This window comes from Oncorhynchus nerka, linkage group LG13 (assembly GCF_034236695.1).
Source record: "Oncorhynchus nerka isolate Pitt River linkage group LG13, Oner_Uvic_2.0, whole genome shotgun sequence".
Taxonomy (NCBI): domain Eukaryota; kingdom Metazoa; phylum Chordata; class Actinopteri; order Salmoniformes; family Salmonidae; genus Oncorhynchus; species Oncorhynchus nerka.
Window position 1 is genome coordinate 76,018,194 of NC_088408.1, and position 22,206 is coordinate 76,040,399.

A 22,206-nucleotide genomic window follows, 5' to 3' on the forward strand; every position below is an offset into this window, starting at 1 on the left:
ATTGGGTTACTTAACGACACTACCAGACACAACTAAAGTTACATAATGAGATAGACAGGCAATTTCATTGGCTGTAGCGTGGCCACTACCCATTCTTTAGTTGTTGGTAACCTCAGTTATGGAATGAAATTACCTATCCATGTACCAGGAACGGATTTGATTGGGTGTGTTATTTATTAATGACTCATGGGCGGAAATTAAGCGTTTGGCCTTTTGATTGATGTCTACTGGCCGCCTGAATGGCTCATTGACCTATAAAATAAGGGCTTGCTAAAACGGGGGCGCGTCAGGTAGGTCGCAGTTGCAAAGCCTAATGTGCGTGTTTTACTAAATTGTAGCCTATTTGTGCAACTATCTTAAGTAACCAATTTATGTCGTGCAATAATATTACAACACATGTTTTCTCGTCTACAAATGTGTCTGCAAAATGTTCTATAAAACATACATAGGCTTACAGAATCAACGTGTATAACATATGTAGGAAATATCTTGCTAAACATCTTGGGTAATGATCAACTCACCAATATTAACGCATGCATTGATATAGTAGCAAATTCGCTTTGAACAATTGTTATGTTTGAAAAGATTTTGATGACTGAAGTTTCGTAAACAAAAGTTTTCTAGAAATTGCTTTGCACGATCATATAACACTATGGCACCCTCTGCTGGGGGCTTGAATCCTTGCATGTCTATTGAATTACTTTATTAATTGTCGATGTCTATGACACGTTGCAAATGTCAATATCAGAGAAACTCTATTTGCATTGCTTTACAACTACTTTGAATGCCGGCAACAACTTTTGTGTTCAGATATTTATTTATGATTGTGTCAAAAATAAACAATGAATCAAGACATTAAGCCTATCCCTGTCTACCTGACTGTTGCCTCTGCTGTTTTGATTGGCCTAGTACAGTACAAATGTGGATGCTAACCACTGCTTTATGTAGCCTAATAGAGACAGTTTATCATGGAGGACTCCACAGAATTCATTCTCCAGGATCAAGGCTCCAGGATGGTCCATAGCAGTAAGGACAACCCCATCCTGACAGTTGCTACTGGGGCTTTGCTCGCTGGCCTCTACGGAATGTGGACTATGTTTGCCCTTCCTGGCTTCCGCAAAGTTCCAAGAAGACTCAAGGTACATCTCATTCACATGAATGTGCTCAGGAAGGGCAGTGAAATCAATAAACAGTAATACTCTTAAGAATGCTTAGCTGCTTGTCTTGGAATGCTCCATGTGTGTTTCATGGTGCCTTCAAATTAAGAAAGGGGTGTATGTGGTAAGTCAAATATTTTTAGAAGAACAATTTGGTAAGTCATATTTGTTGGTTGTTTTTTCAAATTACACCATGATGCAGTGTTTTTGATTAATGGATCCTGTGCTACTCTCTTCACCATCAGTTCATCATCATCATCAGACAAGAGCACTTTATCGTCAGGCACAGTTGATCACGAATTGGGGTAATACCAACCAAGGGATTTTTACAGTAGTGCTTTATTAGTCTACAACTGTAAAACCCCAAGGGATAAGTATGTCCTACCTAGAACCAATTAAGGTGATATACAACTCAGTGGCGTCTCCCACATACCCCGTCCCCTAGCCTGAGTCCCAGTCTGTTTGTGCTACATGCCAACTTCTTGTCAATCGATGTCATGTTTGGCTGGACAATGACCAATGGAGTTAGAAAAAATACAAACAGTTCTGGGACCAGACTAACAGTCTCCCATATTATTGACTGGCAATTATTATTTTCATACAGGTGCCTTACCTGCCCTCGAGTAAAGCTCAGATCGTAAACGTCATGCAGCTGCTGGAGGGACGCAGAGGCCAACTAGTTGATCTGGGATCAGGAGACGGGAGACTGGTGAGTTGGCTCTGGTGAAATAAAACTCTCTGCTATGAACAATAGAGGCTGTGTTCCAAATAGCACCCTCTCCCCTATATTCTGTACTTCTTAGAGGACTATATAGGGAATAAGATGCCATTTGGGACACATACCGTGTCTGACACTTACATTTGTCTCTGTTCTAGCAAGGGATCTTGTGTGGCGAGGACAACAAGCAACAGACAAATTATAGTGTAGTCACTCTTTTGCTGCAGTGAAGTTATAGGTAGTTGTATGACTCAACTTTCCTCTACCTTCTTGTCTTAGGTGTTTGCTGCCTACTCTGTTGGCCTCCAGTGTACTGGATTTGAGATCAACTCCATGTTGCTGGCATATGCTAGAGTGAAGGCACACTGGACAGGAGTACCACCCAGCCAGGCAAACTTTGTCAACAAGGACTTCTGGAAGGTACAGTATAGTTCTTTAACATTGTGTTTAATAGACACATACTCTTTACTAAATGTGTTTTCTCTCACTTGACAGACTGATTTGTCAAACTACAACAACGTGACTGTATTCCTAGCCCCAGGATTGGTAAGCGCTCTATCCATGCTAGGCCTCCGCACAGCAAGAACAATTCCTGCTCTTATAATACGATTATTTCTACAATTAGATTTTTAATAACTAAATTATATTCAAACAGTCTTAACTCAGAAATGATTGGGTATGCTGGATCATTTGACAAGAGAGTGTTGATCTGATTGGTTGATGACTAAAACCAGCCTCTCTGATTGGTCCTCAGATGGAGGTGCTGTGTGAGAAGCTTCTGAGGGAGCTTCCTGATGACGCGTGTGTCGTCGCCTGCCGCTTCCCCTTCCCCCAGTGGCCCCACCGAGCCTCGCAGGGCGACGGCCTCGACCAGGCCTGGGCCTATGACATCAGCACTGTACGCTCAGCCCTGGGCCAGGCATGACCCTATGACCTTATACTGTGCATCGATGACTGGATTAATCCTAATATCATTCACTGGTTCACACCAAACCCAATATATGCTAATTATCACCCCAAATCAAAACCAGTATCGCCAACTGCTTCTGTCTTTGTGTACATTTTATTTTTTGATTTATTCAAAAGGCACTCGCACATCTGAGCTATCTTTGTTGCAGGTGCATGGTAACAGTTGAACAAGATGAGAAAAAAGAAGAAACCCGCACACTGCTCTTGATAGTATCACTGCTCTTTAATAAGCTCTACCCGTATCGGCCTCATGGCCTTCCTCAGAGCATTTGTGAGTTTAAAAAAAAGTTTAACACCCTTATGTAGACATAGCTCCACCCACATATGTTCAATGCATCGAATGGGATTGGAGTTGAGGGAAAATTATTAGAATATTTATGTTATATTTTGTAATGCTTATTAAACCGTCCCCTCGCCCATACCCGGGCTCGAACCAGGGACCCTCTGCACACATCAACAACAGTCACCCACGAAGCATCGTTACCCATCACTCCACAAAAGCCGCGGCCCTTACAGAGCAAGGGGAACCACTACTTCAAGGTCTCAGAGCAAGTGACGTCACCGATTGAAACGCTATTTAGCGCGCACCGCTAACTAAGCTAGCCGTTTCACATCCGTTACGCTTACTTAAGTGTTAACATAAAACATATTAAACGGGTGTTGTTGGAAGTAGACTAAAGTGCAGAGTGGTCAGCTACATTTTAATTTTATTGTAAAATGTTGCCAACAAAACAACAAACGAAAGCAACAACCGTGAAGCTTATAGGGCTAACTGCCACAAACAAAGTTAACTACCCACACTGAAGGAGGGGAAAAGGGCTACTACCTAAGTTTGATTCCCAATCAGAGACAACGATAGACAGCTGTCCCTGATTGAGAACCATACCCGGCCAAAACATAGAAATAAAGAAACAGAACACAAAACATAGAATTCCCACCCCACATCACACCCTGACCTAACCGAATAGAGAAATATTCACTTTGTATGTTGTCTACCTCACTTGCTTTGGCAATGTTAACACATGTTTCCCATGCCAATAAAGCCCTTGAATTGAATTGAATTGAAATAAAAACGTCTTTCTAAGGTCAGGGCGTAACAACACGTCTGTCAAACCACAATGAGGACATCAACCCATCAAGAACGTTTTCATAAATCATTGAATTTGAAATGGTGGCATTAATTCATGTTCACATTTACAACATAACGTATAAAGGCATTACATCATTAAGTCATTTAGGAAATAATGTCTGGAGGGTGAAAATCCCAAAACAATTGACTTTTGCTCAGTGTTATTTATATCGCCTCCCATGTCTGATATCTTCACTTTCTCTATGCCACAAATTCTAAAGGTAGAAATATCATGTTTTTGGTCTTTAACATGTACTGTGACTAGATAATACCTGTCGTTTCTCCTGATTGAACTATTACGTTCACTAATTGTCTGAGAGAAGCAGAGGTTTAACCTACAGAACACAGCCCACATGGACATTTAATAATGTAAATAACATGGGTGGTGGAGCACGTAATAATGTCATTTATTTGGAACCGTTTTCTTGTATGTGAGTGGCAGAAATATTCACACTCCATCATATTGTTGCACTGTGCACCATTCGGAAGAGGGCGTTAAAGAGCCCGGCTCATTTTCTTTTGTGGCTGGCAGTTGGCTTGGACCAATTTCTCGCGTAAATTGCTTCCTCCTATATACAATAAATCGTGGATTCTTAAATTCAGCTGGCAGAGCTGGGTCCGATGATAAAACATGCCAGTGTTTCCTGACATCATCTCCCACTTTGCGCGAGTGCAAAGTATATGTGGAGGTGAACATTACAGAGTGTTCTTTAGCTTTAGTGGGTCTTTTTTGTAGCAGTTCATCTCGTGTTTTCACTCATTCCAAATTAAGAGCTTCATCCACACATTGTAATACTAGTAAGAGCAGTTTGTTGATTTATTGAACAATATATGAAGGGTGAGGTGTGTGCCAAGCTTCATTGGTCAAATGTAAAGGAAGGGAATTATAAATATGTCCTTACACTGTAATTAAACCAGGTGCCAGATACTCTATGTCCCGTGAGAACAAATATGCAGATAATTTGAAGTAATTATGTCAATTAGTCTTTCCCACTGTGGTGTGAAAGTAAGGTTGCAAACTGTGAGAGAAATTAATACAATTCTATTTTCTGGATGATGTTGACAATGTTTTTTGTTCCCTGGTGGGTTATTGTCTTATAAAATGTCCATTCTGTAGGACCTAGTCATTTTAACTTCCACTGAGTTACAGGAGGCTACTATGGAAAAAGTTAGAAGAGCATTAGTTATCCAAGCTAATCACTGTACTGGCCAGTGTGCATTGATATAGAGGTTAGAGTAGGACATACAGTAGAGAGCCCAGCATTTGTCTGACTTCATATCATATCATCCCCTTCTCTAACTAAAAAGGCACGTTAATTCTATTGTCTTTCCACATGCCAAGCAGGCAGGAGAGATCAGAGGAACAGTAGTAGACCAGTGAGGGAAGCACAGGCAAATTCTTAAGCCAACTCCTGTTGTTTAGATGTGGAGGGGGTGGGGGCTTTGCATGTCTCCCCCTTAGTCAGCAGACAGAAGCAGTCACACAGGAGGTGGGAAGGTTTTTGCATCCCAAATGGCACCCTATTTCTTATATAGTATATTACTTTTTACCAGGGCCCATCGATATCATGTCAAAAGTAGTGTGCTTATGTAGGGAAATCAAGGTGGCACACGGTCTCCGCTGGGAGCCTGGGTCAATGTGATCATAACCCACAGATCTAAAGCCTGCAGAGGGCTCTGCTGTACACCACAGAGTACCCATGGCTGTGCCCAGGAACTATGGTAATCTGCTATGACATACTGGCAGATCGTTAAACTGTATTCCAACCTGGAGGACTGTAAAATAACCACCTGATGGTGCTAGAACCTCAAATTAAAATCAGAGTGGCAGAAAACCATAGTTGTATTAATTTACACTCACAATTTTGTAGCATTTCTATGCGCTGTAGCAATTGATATGATTTTACAACACATACTGCTGTCTCTAACTCTGAATGCTCGGCTATGAAAAGCCAACTGACATTTACTCCTGAGGTGCTGACCTGTTGCACCCTCTACAACCACTGTGATTATTATTATTATTTGACCCTGCTGGTCATCTATGAACGTTTGACGATCTTGGCCATGTACTGTTATAATCTCAACCCGGCACAGCCAGAAAAGGACTGGCCACCCCTCAGAGCCTGGTTCCTTTCAGGGTTTCTTCCTAGGTTCCTGCCTTTCTAGGGTGTTTTTCCTAGCCCCCATGCTCCTACATGGGGCAGCAGGTAGCCTTGTGGTTAGAGTTTTGGGCCAGTAACAGAAAGGTTGCTAGATCGAATCCCCAAACTGACAAGGTAAATATCTGCCCCTGAACACTGTTCCTAGGCAGTCATTGTAAATAAGAATTTGTTCTTAACTGTCTTGCCTAGTTAAATAAATAAATAAACTTCTGCATTGCTTGCTGTTTGGGGTTTTAGGCTGGGTTTCATTGTTCATTGTTGATGATGATGTAACGGTAATAATGAAGATTATAATGATGATGATTAATATTTAGCATTACAAGATTGGGTAAATATTTTTCATTTTATCCAAGCCATTTCCTTTTACGTAAGCATATAAACACCAGTCATTGACATGCCAGTCCTGACTGTGAGGGAGCTCTACCGGACCTCTAGAGTGACGTCGTAGAGCCAGCCAGACAAAGGGGCGGGACCTACGATATCATTCTGGCTAGTCAATGAGACCAGGCTGCATATAAACCCAAGCACTCTTGACTGCATTCAGAGTACGAGCAACGAAGTCATCACCTCGCTATGGAATTACTGAGGAATATCTCTCAACAGCCGACGAATAGCAACAGGATGTACGAGCCCAACCAACCCGGGTCCTGTGAACTGCGGAGAAAGAGAACTGAGGACCACGGTCATGCACCTGCAGAGATGTCGAAGATTATCACGGATCCTGCCACCGGGAAATGTTACTGCCGTGGGAAAGTTCTGGGAAAGGTAGCCATCCAGTGAATTACAGAAAAACTCAAATTACGCAAAGACAATATGGTTATTTATGTGTCTACTTTGGGAATAGTACACTGTTATTCCAAAGCATGCACACTTTAAAGGAACCTGGTAAATATGCTTATCAATATGATTGTGTTATTTTCTTTTCAGGGAGGTTTCGCCAAGTGCTATGAGATGACCGACCTGTCCACGAGTAAAGTTTATGCAGCGAAAATTATTCCCCACACGCGCGTCTCCAAACCGCACCAACGGGAAAAGGTAAGAGCGCGCACCACTATTCATCATGTATTATAATGTCTATATAGATTGAAACTGAATGTCCAGGACTTTTGGATAATGAGTTAATTAATTGCTTTTAATAATCACTATGCTATATCTTCTCCATAGATTGACAGGGAAATCGAGCTACACAGAGTTCTCCACCATAAACACATCGTGCACTTTTACCATCATTTCGAGGATAAAGATAACATCTACATCCTCCTAGAATACTGCAGTAGAAGAGTGAGTGTTAACTGCTACACTTGAATACTAAGCCTTTATTACTGAACTGAACTGAGACATGCCTGCATACAGTAGCAGCACCTCAAAAGTACAGCCCTTACTGGGCAGCAGACATAAAATGGGGAAACAAAAAATAATTTGTTCTTATTTTCCATAGACTGCCTTGACTGATCTAATATTTATTCCCATGTTATCTTTGTACAGTCTTTGGCACATATCCTGAAGGCACGCAAAGTGCTCACAGAGCCGGAAGTGCGATATTACCTCCGTCAGATCGTCTCAGGGCTGAAGTACCTGCATGAACAAGAGATCCTACACAGAGACCTCAAACTTGGTAAGCATCTATGGCAAGAGACAATAGAAGCCAGAGTCGTTATCATTCAATCGGCTTTGCCAAGCACAATGCAGAGGGATTCAAACCTGCAACCTTCACCTGTCAATCTGTAAACCAACCACTTTATGTTATTGATGACTCAGTAAATGGTACAATATTTGTCATCTTCTTCTCCCCTCCTAGGTAACTTCTTTGTGAGTGAGTCGATGGAGCTGAAGGTGGGAGACTTTGGGCTGGCTGCCAAGCTAGAGCCTGCTGGGAACAGGAGGAAGACCATCTGTGGGACACCCAACTACCTGTCCCCTGAGGTGCTCAACAAGCAGGGCCACGGCTGTGAGTCAGACGTCTGGGCCCTGGGTTGTGTCATGTGAGTACATTCTATTTTATTTCAAGTTTTTTGTCAATTCCACTCTGCGAAATTCCATTCCATATGTAAATACACTGTTATGACAACCAGTCACCAACTAAGTCTCCCCCTCCGTTCTCCAGGTACACCATGCTCCTGGGCAGACCCCCGTTCGAAACCACCAATCTGAAGGAGACGTACAGGTGTATCCGGGAGGCGCGTTACTCCCTGCCCTCCTCCCTGTCGCCCCAGGCCAAACAGCTCATCTCCAGCCTCCTGGCCAAGACCCCGGAGGACAGACCTCACCTGGACCACATACTGCGCCATGACTTCTTCTCACAGGTGAGTTAGCTAGCCCTCACTCAGCCTCTCTCTCTTGCTCTCTCTGTACCGTATGGAGCATGAGACTACAAATCTAATTTTGTTTTAACATTCTGTTTCCTACTTATGAAATGATTATTTGTCTATCTGCACTTTTTCATTCTCCTAACATCTCTCTCTCCCCCTCTCTCCCTCCTTCCAGGGTTTTGTGCCAGAGCGTCTTCCTGCTAGTTGCTGCCACTCCGCTCCAGAGTTCCACGTCTCCAGCCCTGCCAAGAGCTTCTTCAAGAAGGCCGCGGCTGCCCTCTTCGGCGGGAAGAGAGACAAGGTCAAATACTACGAGACTCTGAGTGAGTATATCAATTATTCTCCTCATAAGACCGCCTTAGCCAATGTCGCCAATTATTAAATCAGTTCAAATTTGTTTACCTTATAAAATGATTATACAATGTTACTAATTATGATGATTAAAGCTGTGGTGTCATAAATCCACTGATGTATCATGAGTGTTTTTGGCAGATTTCCTATCTAATCACACATCTGGTATGAATGAGAGGCTGCAGGGTGAGGCCATCCAGAATATTTGCTGACTGTGTGTTGTCTCTGGTAGATAAACTCACCAAAGAGGAAGAGGAGATCTACAAGCTTCGACATGACCTGAAGAAGACGGTTATCAGCCAGCAGCAGCAGATCAAACAGATGACTGAGGTGAGAAGCTCATCACTCTCTATTTGACCATGATAGTCATGATGAAATCAAATATAAAGTCAACACAGACTACTGTAATGCACAGCGTTAGGGGAGTAGTGAAAAGTCAGATTATGGAAAAGCAATTGTATGAGGAAATACTGAATCATGATAAAGGAAAGTGTGAGGCCATGTTATTTAACCCCTCCCTCTTTCTCCTCACCTCAGGATGGAAGGCCACCGTCACCATCTGCTGGGAGGCCTGTCGCCCTGGCAACAGAGGGCCTGCCCCCGACGACGCGAGACACCATCCGGCTTATTGTCAGGGGCAGTCTGGGTAGCTGCAGCAGCAGTAGCGAATGTCTAGAAGACAGCACCACTGGCAGTGTGGCTGAGACAATCACCAGCGTTCTCAGAGGATGCCTGGAAAACATGCCCAAAGGTAAGCCTAATGCACTTATAATCCTGGAGATGAGACATGATTTTGTTGAAATAAGGCAGGTACAGTGTAATTATACTGTAGTACTTACTACCATGTAAAGAAATGATTCCAACACCAATTTAACTTAATATGGTAAAGTGGGACTCCCTTTGTTATTGCATATGGTTGAATTGTGTTTTAATCACAACTACCTTTCTGTCTCTAGCGGATGACATCCCCAAAGGGATAGAGTGCAGTAACCTGCAGTGGGTCACTAAGTGGGTGGACTACTCCAACAAGTATGGCTTTGGCTACCAGCTTTCAGACCACATAGTGGGCGTTCTGTTCAACAACGGGACACACATGAGCCTCCTCGCAGACAAGAAGTGCGTACTCTGTTCTCTTTATCACACAACACATCACTCATACCTTAGTTGGAGATTGTTTAGGCTCTATGGGTTTTTACATTCAGCTGTCAGATTGAACATCAAAATGCTTGATGGGCGTAAATAAACAGAAGTGGAAAGTATTGCAACAAAAAGTAAGCGACAGAGAAGGTCTTTGCTGTCATACTGATAAATACATCTGTTTGGCATGCATCTTGTCCTTCAGAAACATGCAATTGTTTATTTTGGTTGCTAACTCTCTTTTCCCTCTGTCTCTTCTCTCTGTCTGTAGGACTGTCCACTACTATGCTGAGTTGGGTCAGTGCTCTGTGTTCTCCACATCTGACGTGCCTGAGCACTTCATAGGTCAGGTGACCGTCCTCAAGTACTTCGCTCACTACATGGAAGAGAACCTGATGGATGTAAGTCTAGCCTCTAGCCTCTCCTCTCATCCTCTATTCCTCTTTTCCTTTCCTGTTGAGCCTATCTTTGACAATCTCTCTATTCTATCTATCCTCTCAGTAATTTCTTCCTACTGTTACCATTTCCTCTTTCCTGTCTTTCCTCCCGGTCCTTCACTCCACTCTCCTTTCCTGTCCTTCCTCCCGGTCCTTCACTCCACTCTCCTTTCCTTTTCTTCTTCCCGGTCTTTCACTCCACTCTCCTTTCCTGTTCTTCCTCCCGGTCCTTCACTCCACTCTCCTTTCCTGTCCTTCCTCCCGGTCCTTCACTCCACTCTCCTTTCCTGTCCTTCCTCCCGTTCCTCCACTCCACTCTCCTTTCCTGTTCTTCCTCCCGGTCCTTCACTCCACTCTCCTTTCCTGTCCTTCCTCCCGGTCCTCCCGGTCCTCCACTCTCCTTTCCTGTTCTTCCTCCCGGTCCTTCACTCCACTCTCCTTTCCTGTCCTTCCTCCCGGTCCTTCACTCCACTTTCCTTTCCTGTTCTTCCTCCCGGTCCTTCACTCCACTCTCCTTTCCTGTCCTTCCTCCCGGTCCTTCACTCCACTCTCCTTTCCTTTTCTTCCTCCCTGTCCTTCACTCCACTCTCCTTTCCTTTTCTTCCTCCCTGTCCTTCACTCCACTCTCCTTTCCAGCCCCCCTCTCCTTTCCTGTACTGCTTTCTCCCTCTGTCGTCTTTTCTCTCCTCCTCCTCCTAATCTTCTCTCAGTCTAATGATTAAACCTGTTCCTGTGTTTGCTGTGTAGGGTGGAGACCTAGTGAGCCAGCCAGACACGAACATGCCCAGACTCTACCTGCTGCAGTGGCTCAAGTCTGACCGTGCCCTCATGATGCTCTTCAACGACGGCACGTTTCAGGTAAACACACACATCATCACAGCCAAAAGAGACATTATGCAAAATAGACACAGTGCAGCTATGGTAAATCCACAGAACACTTCATGTAAATGCATAACACATACATCAGCTAAATATTCAAATCAGTTATTGTCTTCTATCGACTCATAGATATATTTTCAGATAAGAACCCAAATGTACTTATTCCACATTTCAGGCACACTGTTCATCAGTTTCCCAGGGGGGTTAAATATGAGACAATCTACATTAATGTTGGTATTATGCTATTTGTTGTATTTTCAGTACTTTATTAAACCATATATACTGTATCTTTCTCTAACAGGTCAACTTCTACCACGACCACACCAAGATCATCCTGTGCACCCAGAGGGAGGAGTACATGCTGACATACATCAACGAGGAGCGTGTGTCCTCCACCTTCAGACTGAGCTCCCTGCTCACCTCCGGCTGCCCCGCAGACCTGCGCCAACGCATGGAGTACTCACTCAACATGCTGCTGCAGCGCTGCAACTGAACCAGGAAGCAGCACCACGCGGGGAACCGTTTATACAGCCGGACAGACTTCAACATGCTACTGCAGCACTGAACCAGGAAGCAGCACCACGCGGGGAACCGTTTATACAGCCAGACAGACTTCAACATGCTACTGCAGCACTGAACCAGGAAGCAGCGGCAGGTGGTGGGACAGTGAATGGGGTCGGACCTGTGTAAAGCAATGGACTACTGATTGGTAACCTTTGACAATCTATCAGCAGAGTTGCAGCTGAATCTGGATGGAGAGGCTCTGGAAAGGACAGTGTATTGAGCACAATGACTTTGAACAGAAAAGGGCTGATATGTATGTTGATAATCGGAGGATAAGATGACTGGATGTTATGTTATGATGAGGGGATGGAGGTACGAATGTGAAAACCATCTGTTTTTGAGGAAGAATGTGGAAGTGAAGAGGACAGTAACACTGGGCTGGAACCAGATAAAACTGTTATGTTATTGTTATTTTTCTAATGAAAGTAGAACCATAAGGGCTGATGGATGCTTCAAACTCGGTCCTGGGGCCTCCCCTGGGTGCACTACACATCTCATTCAAATAACCAATTCATCATCAAGCTTTGATTATTTGAATCAGCTGTGTCGTGCTAGGACAAAAAAACAAAATGTGGCCCCGGGGGAGGCCCCAGGACCGAGTTTGGGAAACCCTACACTACAGGACTGTAATGTACACAGCACTTCTGCAGAGGGAGGGGAGGCTGTGTGGGGAGAAACACTAGCTAACTTCAAACTGTGATTCATTCTCTGTGAGGACAGATGGACATGGCTGTTTTACTGTGAAGGAGGGGGAGAATGATGTGGATCATACAAGAAGAGCCATTACACTGTTAGACATTGGAAAAACATAACTTATTGTGTACAAAAGTTAAGTATTTAATAAATATACAACTTTTGCAAAAAATATGTTCTGTGATATGACTGAGTTATTGGGGTTTGCACATATCAAATGGTCTGTCATTTTTTTAAGCGTTTATGGTTGAATTGTGTTTTAAAGATTGCTATGAAATGGTTGATATTCTTAGAGATACAATGAACTACCTGTCTTAGTGGAACTCTCCTCAGGTGTAAAACATTTCCCGGGTGTTTTGATTAAGAACTTATGAAATACTGACAGAATGAATTCCACAAAGCCTCAGGCAATACATTATACTTTAAACTCACTTGCATTTACATTCCTACAGTTACATTTTTACTAGTTTCCCATGTCAGCAGTTTCTAGTGCATTCACATGTCAGGGAACAGAGGAGGGATGTAAGGGAGACGTGAGGGTCTGTTAAAGCACTTTGGTGAATTGAGGAAGCTTGACGATGATTCAGAGTGCAGCTTTGGTCACATTGACATTGGAGCTGGAAAATGACACAATACTTCTATTTCCTCACCGGAAATAGCTGATTGAATTGGTTGTTGTGAGGGTGGATGGTAAAGGAATATGAAGGTAAGGGTGGATGAGGTTGAGGGTGGGTGGATGAGGGTAATTCTTGAGAAATATTGAATTTATACTTTCAGATTGTCCATTCTTTTGCTTTCTCAATTGATAGCCGTTCAAAGTTGCTTTGTAAGAACAACCCCCCTTTTACAAAAACTCCCACGGTACCTAACATCATCACTACACTTTAGACTTATGAGTTACCACACCCAGTCTCAGGGATGTTAACTCGAAGGTATTTTGGTCTCTACTGAGTTAGGTAAATCAGGTTTTTTCTTGCACCTCATTTGTGGAACAATCTTCAAAATGTTCTTAAATTTGATGTTTTAGTGCCTCTAGGGCAATTCAGAAAGCTGATTGAGGACCTTATTACTGATAAATGACTTTGTTCTTTATGACTGTTTTTCTTTCTGCTTGCATTTGGTATTTATATTTTGATATGTGTATATTCTGTCATTTATGTAATTCAGGGCTCACCTGTAAAATAGACCTTGGTGTCACTATGACTCCCTGATAAAATAATGGTTAAATGAATGAATTTAAATAAATGTAGTAAAATTATGCCACGGTTATAATTGCATCAGTGCTTGATGTTCCTGTTTGACTAATTTAAGATCATCTTTCCCATAGAGATCCTATTGAATGACTAATTCCTAATTGTATGATATTTGCTTTCACCTTGTTTGACGTCGTATCCATAGAAACAGGTAGAGCTCGATCAAGAATTCTATTTCTATGGGAAGGACTTTGGTTACGTAAGAGAGAGAGACATACAGTCCTAGTGACAGCCTGGTCCTTGACGTGGTTCTCCTCGTCAGCCTGCCTCTGACCTCAGCTCTGCCTGTCTATTCATCTTCCCATTCTGTTCTGACGAGGCCTGTCCCTAGCTCCCCCTCCATTTACAGTTCACAGATGTTCAGCATTGCATCGCATAGAATTGATGATAATGATAACGTAATAATAGCGTTTACTGAGATAGTGGTTTAACATTGAGCTGGATTACATTTCCCACCACTTATTTATTCCCTTCCTGAAAAATGACTTGTCTGTTGTTGACAGGTTCTGTTATTAACAGCAGAGCCTGAGAGCGTCAGTGAACCATGAGGTTTTCAGAGCTGAAAGTGGAGTGTTTTTAAAATGGTTGTCTTGTCAGCCAAGGCACTGAATCCTGTGTGTGCGTGTGCGAGTGTGTGAATGTGTGTGTGTGTGTGTGTGAGTTTGTGTATGTGTGAGTGTGTGTGAGTGTGTTTGTGTGTGTGTGTGTGTCTCTGTGTGTGTTTGTGAGTGTTAAGAGAAAATATGTATACAGCTAACCTCAATTACTGTACATGATGATTCATCTTCAGTGGTCGAATATCTTTTCTCCTCCAGTCATTATGTAAAGACAGGTTAAACATGTATTATCTTGGATATCCATCTTGAATGACTGTCTTTTAAAAATGTACTACATTTTTCTCCCCAATTTTGTGCTATCAAATTACTAGTTACAATCTTGTCTCATCGCTGCAACTCTCCATTGGGCTTGGGAGAGGCGCCAAGTTGCACTGTTTCTTAACACGCTGCTCGCTTAACCCGGAAGCCAGCCGCATCATTGTGTCGGAGAATCAAACCTCAGGCTGCAATGTGCCACTCGGGATGCTTGAGTAACTTTCTTGAAGGTAAATTATACATGCTCCTCATACATAAACATGAACACACAACGAGACAAGGCAGGAAGTACAAGAGGAAGGAACAGGCATTATTTATGACACTTCCAGGTCTCAATTCATGTGGTTTGACATCGACAGCCTCTGGAGTCGGTGGTTCCTTCGGTCAGAGTCACACAAATAAACTACAAACGCTGACATCAAATGATGTGATGCATGCCATGCACGCCAACACCAATATGCCCCCTCTTCTCCACATCCAAACACATTTCAGGAGGTCGAACATCCTGCAGAAAATGAATAGTACGTTGGATAGAGTAGTAGGAGTTGCATGATACCACCTCAATAGTTGGCACAGATCTGGGATCAGTTAAGAGTCTTTCCATCCTAATCCAAGCAATTAGAGGGTAAAATACCAAACTCACCAGAGATCAGCTTCTAGAGGTACCTTAATCCAACTGTTATTGAGTCAGCATAGGAGACTGGCCCAGTTGCACAATCTTAAAGGATTTCTTAACCAACATTAATAATTTACAGCAGCCTAGCCCATTTAAAAATCCATTTAGATAGTGGAGTTCAGTCCTAACATAAAGACTAAGGTCAGAAGATGTTCTTGGGAGTGTCAGTGTCTGACAACAATCTGTTCACTTCAGATTATGCAGGTTCTTCAGCTTCTTCAAACACAAACTGCTTCATGTCACGTTGTCAGCAGAGAACTCCTAACATGTGCACAGGCTTAGCAAGAGAATCTCTAAGCTAGGGTGCCAGAGGAGATCTTTCTCCCTCAACTATCATCACAAAGTTTTCTCTGGGCGAAAGTGTGACTCACAGCTTCTTTAAAGTAGCCTGTGCCACAAATAGAACAGTGTATTTTCACATGCTGCTACCCTGAGTCCAAGATTAAAGCTGCCTTTGATAATGTTTAATTCACAAGTTCTGGGTTCTTGGATTTTATACCGTATGATTATTGTTACAGACTGAACAGTAAGTACCAAATGGGGAACATTACGTCAGTTCACAGTTGGAGTAACTTTCTTCCCAACAGTACACTCCTTTTTTTAAACTGGTAAGTGCACACTGAGGGAAGGAAGCAATTACTAAGTTCCTCTTTGCTATATGTAACTGTACGTTCTTTGAACCAGAGCCACATATTTAGATGATACATATAAGGCTAAGCTTTGAACCAGACATGAAACTGTAAGTTTGTACCTATTCCATTGTGTGAGTTATTAAGACAGACTTCTCAATAAACAAAAAAAGATTTTCAAAATCACTTTCTGATCATATTGCATTAACCTTGATATTGTTAAATCACAAATCCCAAACCATTAATGCAAACCATTCCACTCATAATAAAAGTGAAAACAAGTGAATAGGTTTTAATCTGGCTCATGCATATTGTAAGCTCTCCATACAAGCCTGTGCATGTCAGAGAGCAGAGCACAGTTCTAGATGTGAGAATTCAGCTGTACTGTACCCTCTCCTGGTATTTTACAGGGCACACAGAGCTAATGGATGTATCTAGTCCTGCCCATTCATGCAGCTTGGCACTGCAGGAGGGATGGCTGTTCAGCTTGGCTCTACCCTCTGGGCCTGGTTGGCAACGAGAACCAGGGCTAGTAAAATGGATATGCGTAAGCACGTGAGTACCCACAATGCCATGACAGTCTGTCAATACCCAGCCAATCAGTTCCTGTTAAATCCAGACAGTAAAATGGCAGCATCCCTTGAGCCTAACTGAGTATGATGTAGTTTCCCTTGGTCAGTTTTCAGTTTCCCCTCTATTGGTTAACTTTAGGATTGGGCAGTTAAGCTGATCCTAGATCTGTGCATATGGGTAACTTCAGCCTAACAGATGTTTCCCCAGAGATGACGTCCGCTCCATTGACTGACACTTCAGTCAGGTTAATATGATGATTGACAGCTCATCCACAGTAGTGGATGAATGAAAAAATCTATCACAAACTAATAAATTGAAAAGACTTGGTACACAACCTGCGTTGTAGGAGTGTCGTAACAGCTGTCATGGTTCATGAGTATTTATGACAAGAAGATCATTTGTAGGCTGACGGATGACAGGCGTGACTGATATCTAACATGTGTGCATCATAAATATGCATAATGTAGCAGTATGGTTTGAGAGGTGCACAAGACTGACCACTGCTCTCCAGAGGTGGGTCTGCTTTCCCTCCCATTGTATGACGTCAGGAGGCAGAGCGGACTTCCTTGAAGTGAAGGGATATCCTGTTCCCCTCTCCAGGACATACATCTGTCACATGCTAGAATGGATCTTTTCCTGTCAATGAGGCAGATGCATCAGTAATGTGAACAACACCGAGCACAAAACACAAGGATTAAGCCTAGTATTGATAGTTAGTTGGACTAAGTGTTAAAGTTAGGCTAATTTACTGGTGTTAAACATGCTTGCTGTATACATTGTGATGGTGATTTATGAACACAATACTGTAATGTGTTTTAGCAGCACATTGAGTTGCAACTTGCCTGAAATTTCCCCTCCTCTCAGTCCACCCAAGTAATGATTCTGCTGCTGTCACAGGATCTCAACAATCAATGACATTCATTAGATTTGGCACCAGCCTGGCATCTGCTACTGCATGCCACACAGAGGTCAACTTCTCTCCCTCAGAAAGTAATACATAAAACAGGGAGAAAATATGCTACTGTTCTTACACAGCAGTGTTACAGGCCTGTTCTTCCAACATATGCTGTAGTAGCCTCCCTGCATGTGAACACCCTATGGCCTTTGCCAATAGGTTTGGACAAACTTTGGCTGTTGCCCCTCAATCTCTACATTATCATTAAAACAAACACCATTTTCTTTGTATTTCACTACTGAACACATCAGCAAGAACACATCAGCCTCAACACATCAGCCTCAACACATCAGCCTCAACACATCAGCCTCAACACATCAGCCTGAACACATCAGCCTCAACACATCAGCCTCTGAACACATCAGTCTCAACACATCAGCCTCAACACATCAGCCTCAACACATCAGCCTGGCACTTATCAACTAAACGGGATAGAAATGCCACAGTAATATTAGTATGGCGACAGTTTGAGGTCAAATTCCTAGGGAGACAAAAGTGTGCATTATCGATCTAAAACCATCATCTATTTATTCATCTTGTGTTTCTCTGACTCAACAGTGTTTCTGAGCTACGTGGGAGTGTTTTTACTGGGTGAATGTCACAGTCAACATTGGAATTAGGAGGGTTGAAAGTCAACTACTGGGCGTGGATAGACCAACCTTCTAATGTGTTAATCCATTATTGTGGAAGTGACATTCCATTCTTGCTTGTCACCATGAAATCTACATTTGTTTTAATAATGTTCTGTCAAGCTAAACTCAAGTCGCCCTCGCTTTCTTTTCATTCCCAAAACATGAATGGTGTTTTTAAGCAAGCACACACAGCTCAAAGCTATTTGGCTTTGGCATTAAATTGTTTGTCAAGCAGAGACATATAATTGATATCTGGCCAGACAATTACGCAGCAAACACAATTATCAGTGGCAGGTATCACTGTTTACAGCTAATGCTAATTTCTCCAACACACTCCGTCTGCCTGAGGGATAATCGAAGAGAAACAACATGATCTTCCCCTGGCTGGGCGGCAACAGAGCAGCTATGTGCAAGGGGTTGGTGGGCCTTCCAGAGGAACACTGCTAGTTGTGAGTGTGACTAAATACAGACGGGTGGAGCATCTAACACTGACGCTACAAGTGAGACAAGGGTTTAAATACACAGCTTCATGTTGAGGTTCGCTTCACAACACACGTGGAGGTAAGTCCGGAGGTGGGGGACCAGAGATCTCTATATCATGACTCACCGTGGCTTTCAAGGTGTGGGTCGACCCACACACACACACTGCACCTCCCTCTGAGGCATGTTGGGTTCTGCTCTGCTCAATGTCCAGAGTAACTCCACAATAACTTCAGAGACTCAGCCTTTAAAAACAAGCATAATATAACATTCAGTGTGTTCAGTATATCCACTCTGACTGTCCTCCAGTGTATTGATGTTGGAGGCCAGTGTGACTTGATTGCCATGGTAACAGTTCATGTTTTGATGTACAATAGTAATGATGACAGTATCTACTTCATGCTCTGATAAATATGTCTATAGTACAGGAACTCTGCAGATATTGCAGCAGCTAACACAAGATGATATAGGCCTATCTGTCATTCTTAGCTGCAATCATGATGTTTACAAATCACTCTGCAAGGTAACATCTCTTTTCACAGCACAAGGTTTGGGTACATTAAATAACATGGTGATATTGTTACACTGGGTGATTAATGGCCCAGTCTCCATCTATTTCTATGCATCTCTTTCTCCCTCTCTCTCCTTCCATCACTCCCTCTCTCTCCTTCCATCACTCCCTCTCTCTCCTTCCATCACTCCCTCTCTCTCCTTCCATCACTCCCTCTCTCTCCCTCTCCTCCATGTTTTCCACAAAGCCACAACAAGTCGCTAACACATCAATGATGTATATAAACTCTGGATTGCTGATGCTATGTATTGGCCATCCAGAGGCTTTGAAGACACCGGTCGGCCATATCGGCACTCCCCAGTAGGAGCAATTCTCCATAATAATTCATAGAATTATTCATAGAATTAATTTTATATATATTTTTTAAAAGGATTTGTATTTTTAGCTCACATGATATAAATGAAAAGTATGCATCAAGGTGCCTGTAATAGAATACGTGGCAAAAACAAATGTAAACACTAATATATGCATTTCTATAGCTGCCCAAAGCACGATGGCTTCAACACAGCGCCCCCTATCAGTTGTCTAGTGTACATATAATCATTGTAACGCATCCCTGTGGTTTTCATCAAGCCAGTGAAACCACGGAGCACATGTCAACACTCACCTTCTCTACAGTAAATAATAGAACATGAGCCATAGGCAAGTCTACATCAGTATATTTACAATCCTACTTAGTTAGAACTAGAGACATGAGTTTTTCCTGAACAGAGTTTTTCCTAGGTTTTTCCTGTGCAGGTCACATGGTCATGAGAAACTCCTGAGCCAACTCAAAGCAGCCAGGCATATCAAACAAACTGATCGCTGAGTTAAATATCTCTGATACAACCAATGCTCCCCTGGCATTTCTTCAGACCCCATGGCACAGCACTAATAAAGGGAAATGCCATGTGAAATGTTATCAGTGGTTCTCCCTCTGGGGTTGGCACAGACACACGACCAGAGCTCTGCTCCACATGGTGACGTCTATCTGGGGAGAGAGATCCCCTCAGGCTTCCTCCAAAATCCTGGTGAGGCCTGACAAATATGGCATTTCAGAGCTACACACACGCACACGCACGCACACACACACACGCACACACACACACACACACACACACACACACACACACACACGCGCACACACGTTCAGACAGACACACACACTCAGACTAACACGCGATAGAGGTTCCCATCAATCAATTCTCTGAATCATTTCGTTGGGATAAGCTACTGAAGCCTGTAGCCTTCTCCTGTAGAGTCGTTTTGGGGTAAAGAAGAGATTTGAAGAGGAAACATAGCTTTGCTGTTCGGGTTACACAAGAACTGACGTCTAACCATCCTTTCTTTAAAATAGCTGTATGTCCTGCTGATGTCATTGCTATAGAAAAATGTTTACATAACCCAATGAAACATTGTTCTGCGCAGATCCCCTCTAGACCGGGCAGTCAGTTACAATATTGTGTTCCTCTTCCCAGAACTTCAGTATGCATTGTGCATCTGGCCACTCTCAGTCATTGACCGAAAAGCTTTGGGTGCTCCCTGTGTGAACCACAGGAGGTTGGTGGTAACTTCATTACGGAGAACGGGCTCGTGGTAATGACTGGAGCGGACTTGGTGGAACGATAACAAGCACATCAAACACATGGTTTCCAGATGTTTGATGCCATTCCATTTGCGCCATTCCGGCCATTAATGCCATTAAATGCCATTAAAGCTGCTGCGGTCATCCCCCTCTTCAAAGGGGGAGACACTCTAAACCCAAACTGCTACAGACCTATATCTATCCTACCCTGTCTTTCTAAAGTCTTCGAAAGCCAAGTTAACAAACAGATCACCGACCATTTCGAATCCCACCGTACCTTCTCTGCTATGCAATCTGGCTTCCGAGCTGGTCATGGGTGCACCTCAGCCACGCTCAAGGTCCTAAACATATCATAACTGCCATCGATAAGAGACAATACTGTGCAGCCGTATTCATTGACCTGGCTAAGGCTTTCGACTTATTTGCAGACTTAACAGCCTTGGTTTCTCAAATGATTGCCTCGCCTGGTTCACCAACTACTTTTCTGATAGAGTTCAGTGTGTCAAATCGGAGGGCCTGTTGTCTGGACCTCTGGCAGTCTCTATGGGGGTGCCACAGGGTTCAATTCCCGGGCCGACTATTTTCTCTGTATACATCAATGATGTCGCTCTTGCTGCTGGTGATTCTCTGATCCACCTCTACGCAGACAAAACCATTCTGTATACTTCTGGCCCTTCTTTGGACACTGTGCTAACTAACCTCCAGACGAGCTTCAATGCCATACAACTCTCCTTCCGTGGCCTCCAACTGCTCTTAAATGCAAGTAAAACTAAATGCATGCTCTTCAACCGATCACTGCCCGCACCTGCCCGCCCGCCCGCCCAGCATCACTACTCGGGACGGTTCTGACTTAGAATATGTGGACAACTACAAACGCCTAGGTCTCTGGTTAGACTGTAAACTCTCCTTCCAGACCCACATTAAGCATCTCCAATCCAAAATTAAATCTAGAATAGGCTTCCTACTTCGCAATAAAGCATCCTTCACTCATGCTGCCAAATATACCCTCTTAAAACTGACCATCCTACCGATCCTCGACTTCGGTGATGTCTTTTACAAAATAGCCTCCAACACTCTACTCAACAAATTTGATGCAGTCTGTCACAGTGCCATCCGTTTTGTCACCAAAGCCCCATATACTACCCACCACTGCGACCTGGACGCTCTCGTTGGCTGGCCCTTGCTTCATTCTCGTCGCCAAACACACTGGCTCCAGGTCATCTACAAGTCTTTACTAGGTAAAGCCCTGCCTTATCTCAGCTCACTGGTCACCATAGCAGCACCCACCCGCAGCATGCGCTCCAGCAGGTATATTTCACTGGTCACCCCCAAAGTCAATTCCTCCTTTGGCCGCCTTTCCATCCAGTTCTCTGCTGCCAAACTTACCATCCTACCGATCCTCGACTTCGGTGATGTCATTTACAAAATAGCCTCCAACACTCTACTCAACAAATTGGATGCAGTCTATCACAGTGCCATCCGTTTTGTCACCAAAG

At 43.3% G+C, this 22,206-nt stretch overlaps 2 protein-coding genes across 3 annotated transcripts; both read left to right on the forward strand.

The window, feature by feature from the left end:
• Window positions 1-97: 97 nt before the first annotated feature.
• si:dkey-190g11.3 (uncharacterized protein LOC567059 homolog) lies at window positions 98-5,027 on the forward strand. Its single transcript, XM_029678933.2, has 6 exons — window positions 98-290; window positions 949-1,139; window positions 1,762-1,866; window positions 2,155-2,295; window positions 2,371-2,421; window positions 2,630-5,027. Exons 2-6 carry the CDS (start codon window positions 969-971, stop codon window positions 2,798-2,800), a joined length of 639 nt encoding a protein of 212 aa, XP_029534793.1. The 5' UTR covers window positions 98-290; window positions 949-968; the 3' UTR covers window positions 2,801-5,027.
• A 1,632-nt stretch (window positions 5,028-6,659) lies between these two features.
• On the forward strand, window positions 6,660-12,679 carry plk2b (polo-like kinase 2b (Drosophila)). 2 transcript variants are annotated; one of them, XR_010465631.1, is made up of 14 exons: window positions 6,660-6,900; window positions 7,063-7,170; window positions 7,300-7,416; window positions 7,621-7,750; window positions 7,934-8,117; window positions 8,240-8,438; window positions 8,620-8,767; window positions 9,028-9,125; window positions 9,333-9,546; window positions 9,752-9,911; window positions 10,204-10,333; window positions 11,117-11,227; window positions 11,550-12,261; window positions 12,399-12,679. XR_010465631.1 is itself a non-coding variant. In XM_029678308.2 (13 exons), exons 1-13 carry the CDS (start codon window positions 6,709-6,711, stop codon window positions 11,739-11,741), a joined length of 1,983 nt encoding a protein of 660 aa, XP_029534168.1. In that variant the 5' UTR covers window positions 6,660-6,708; the 3' UTR covers window positions 11,742-12,679. The 2 variants fall into 2 exon arrangements, 1 of the variants encoding a protein (XP_029534168.1); XM_029678308.2 differs by having other exon boundaries at window positions 11,550-12,679.
• Window positions 12,680-22,206: the final 9,527 nt, after the last annotated feature.

Coding starts and splice junctions, on each gene's coding strand:
- si:dkey-190g11.3 (XM_029678933.2), top strand. CDS start 969: ATGGAGGACTCCACAGAATTCATTCTCCAGGATCAAGGCTCCAGGATG. Junction 1,867..2,154: donor GATCAGGAGACGGGAGACTG/GTGAGTTGGCTC, acceptor TTCTTGTCTTAG/GTGTTTGCTGCCTACTCTGT. Junction 2,422..2,629: donor TATTCCTAGCCCCAGGATTG/GTAAGCGCTCTA, acceptor ATTGGTCCTCAG/ATGGAGGTGCTGTGTGAGAA.
- plk2b (XM_029678308.2), top strand. CDS start 6,709: ATGGAATTACTGAGGAATATCTCTCAACAGCCGACGAATAGCAACAGG. Junction 9,912..10,203: donor AGCCTCCTCGCAGACAAGAA/GTGCGTACTCTG, acceptor CTCTGTCTGTAG/GACTGTCCACTACTATGCTG. Junction 10,334..11,116: donor TGGAAGAGAACCTGATGGAT/GTAAGTCTAGCC, acceptor TTTGCTGTGTAG/GGTGGAGACCTAGTGAGCCA.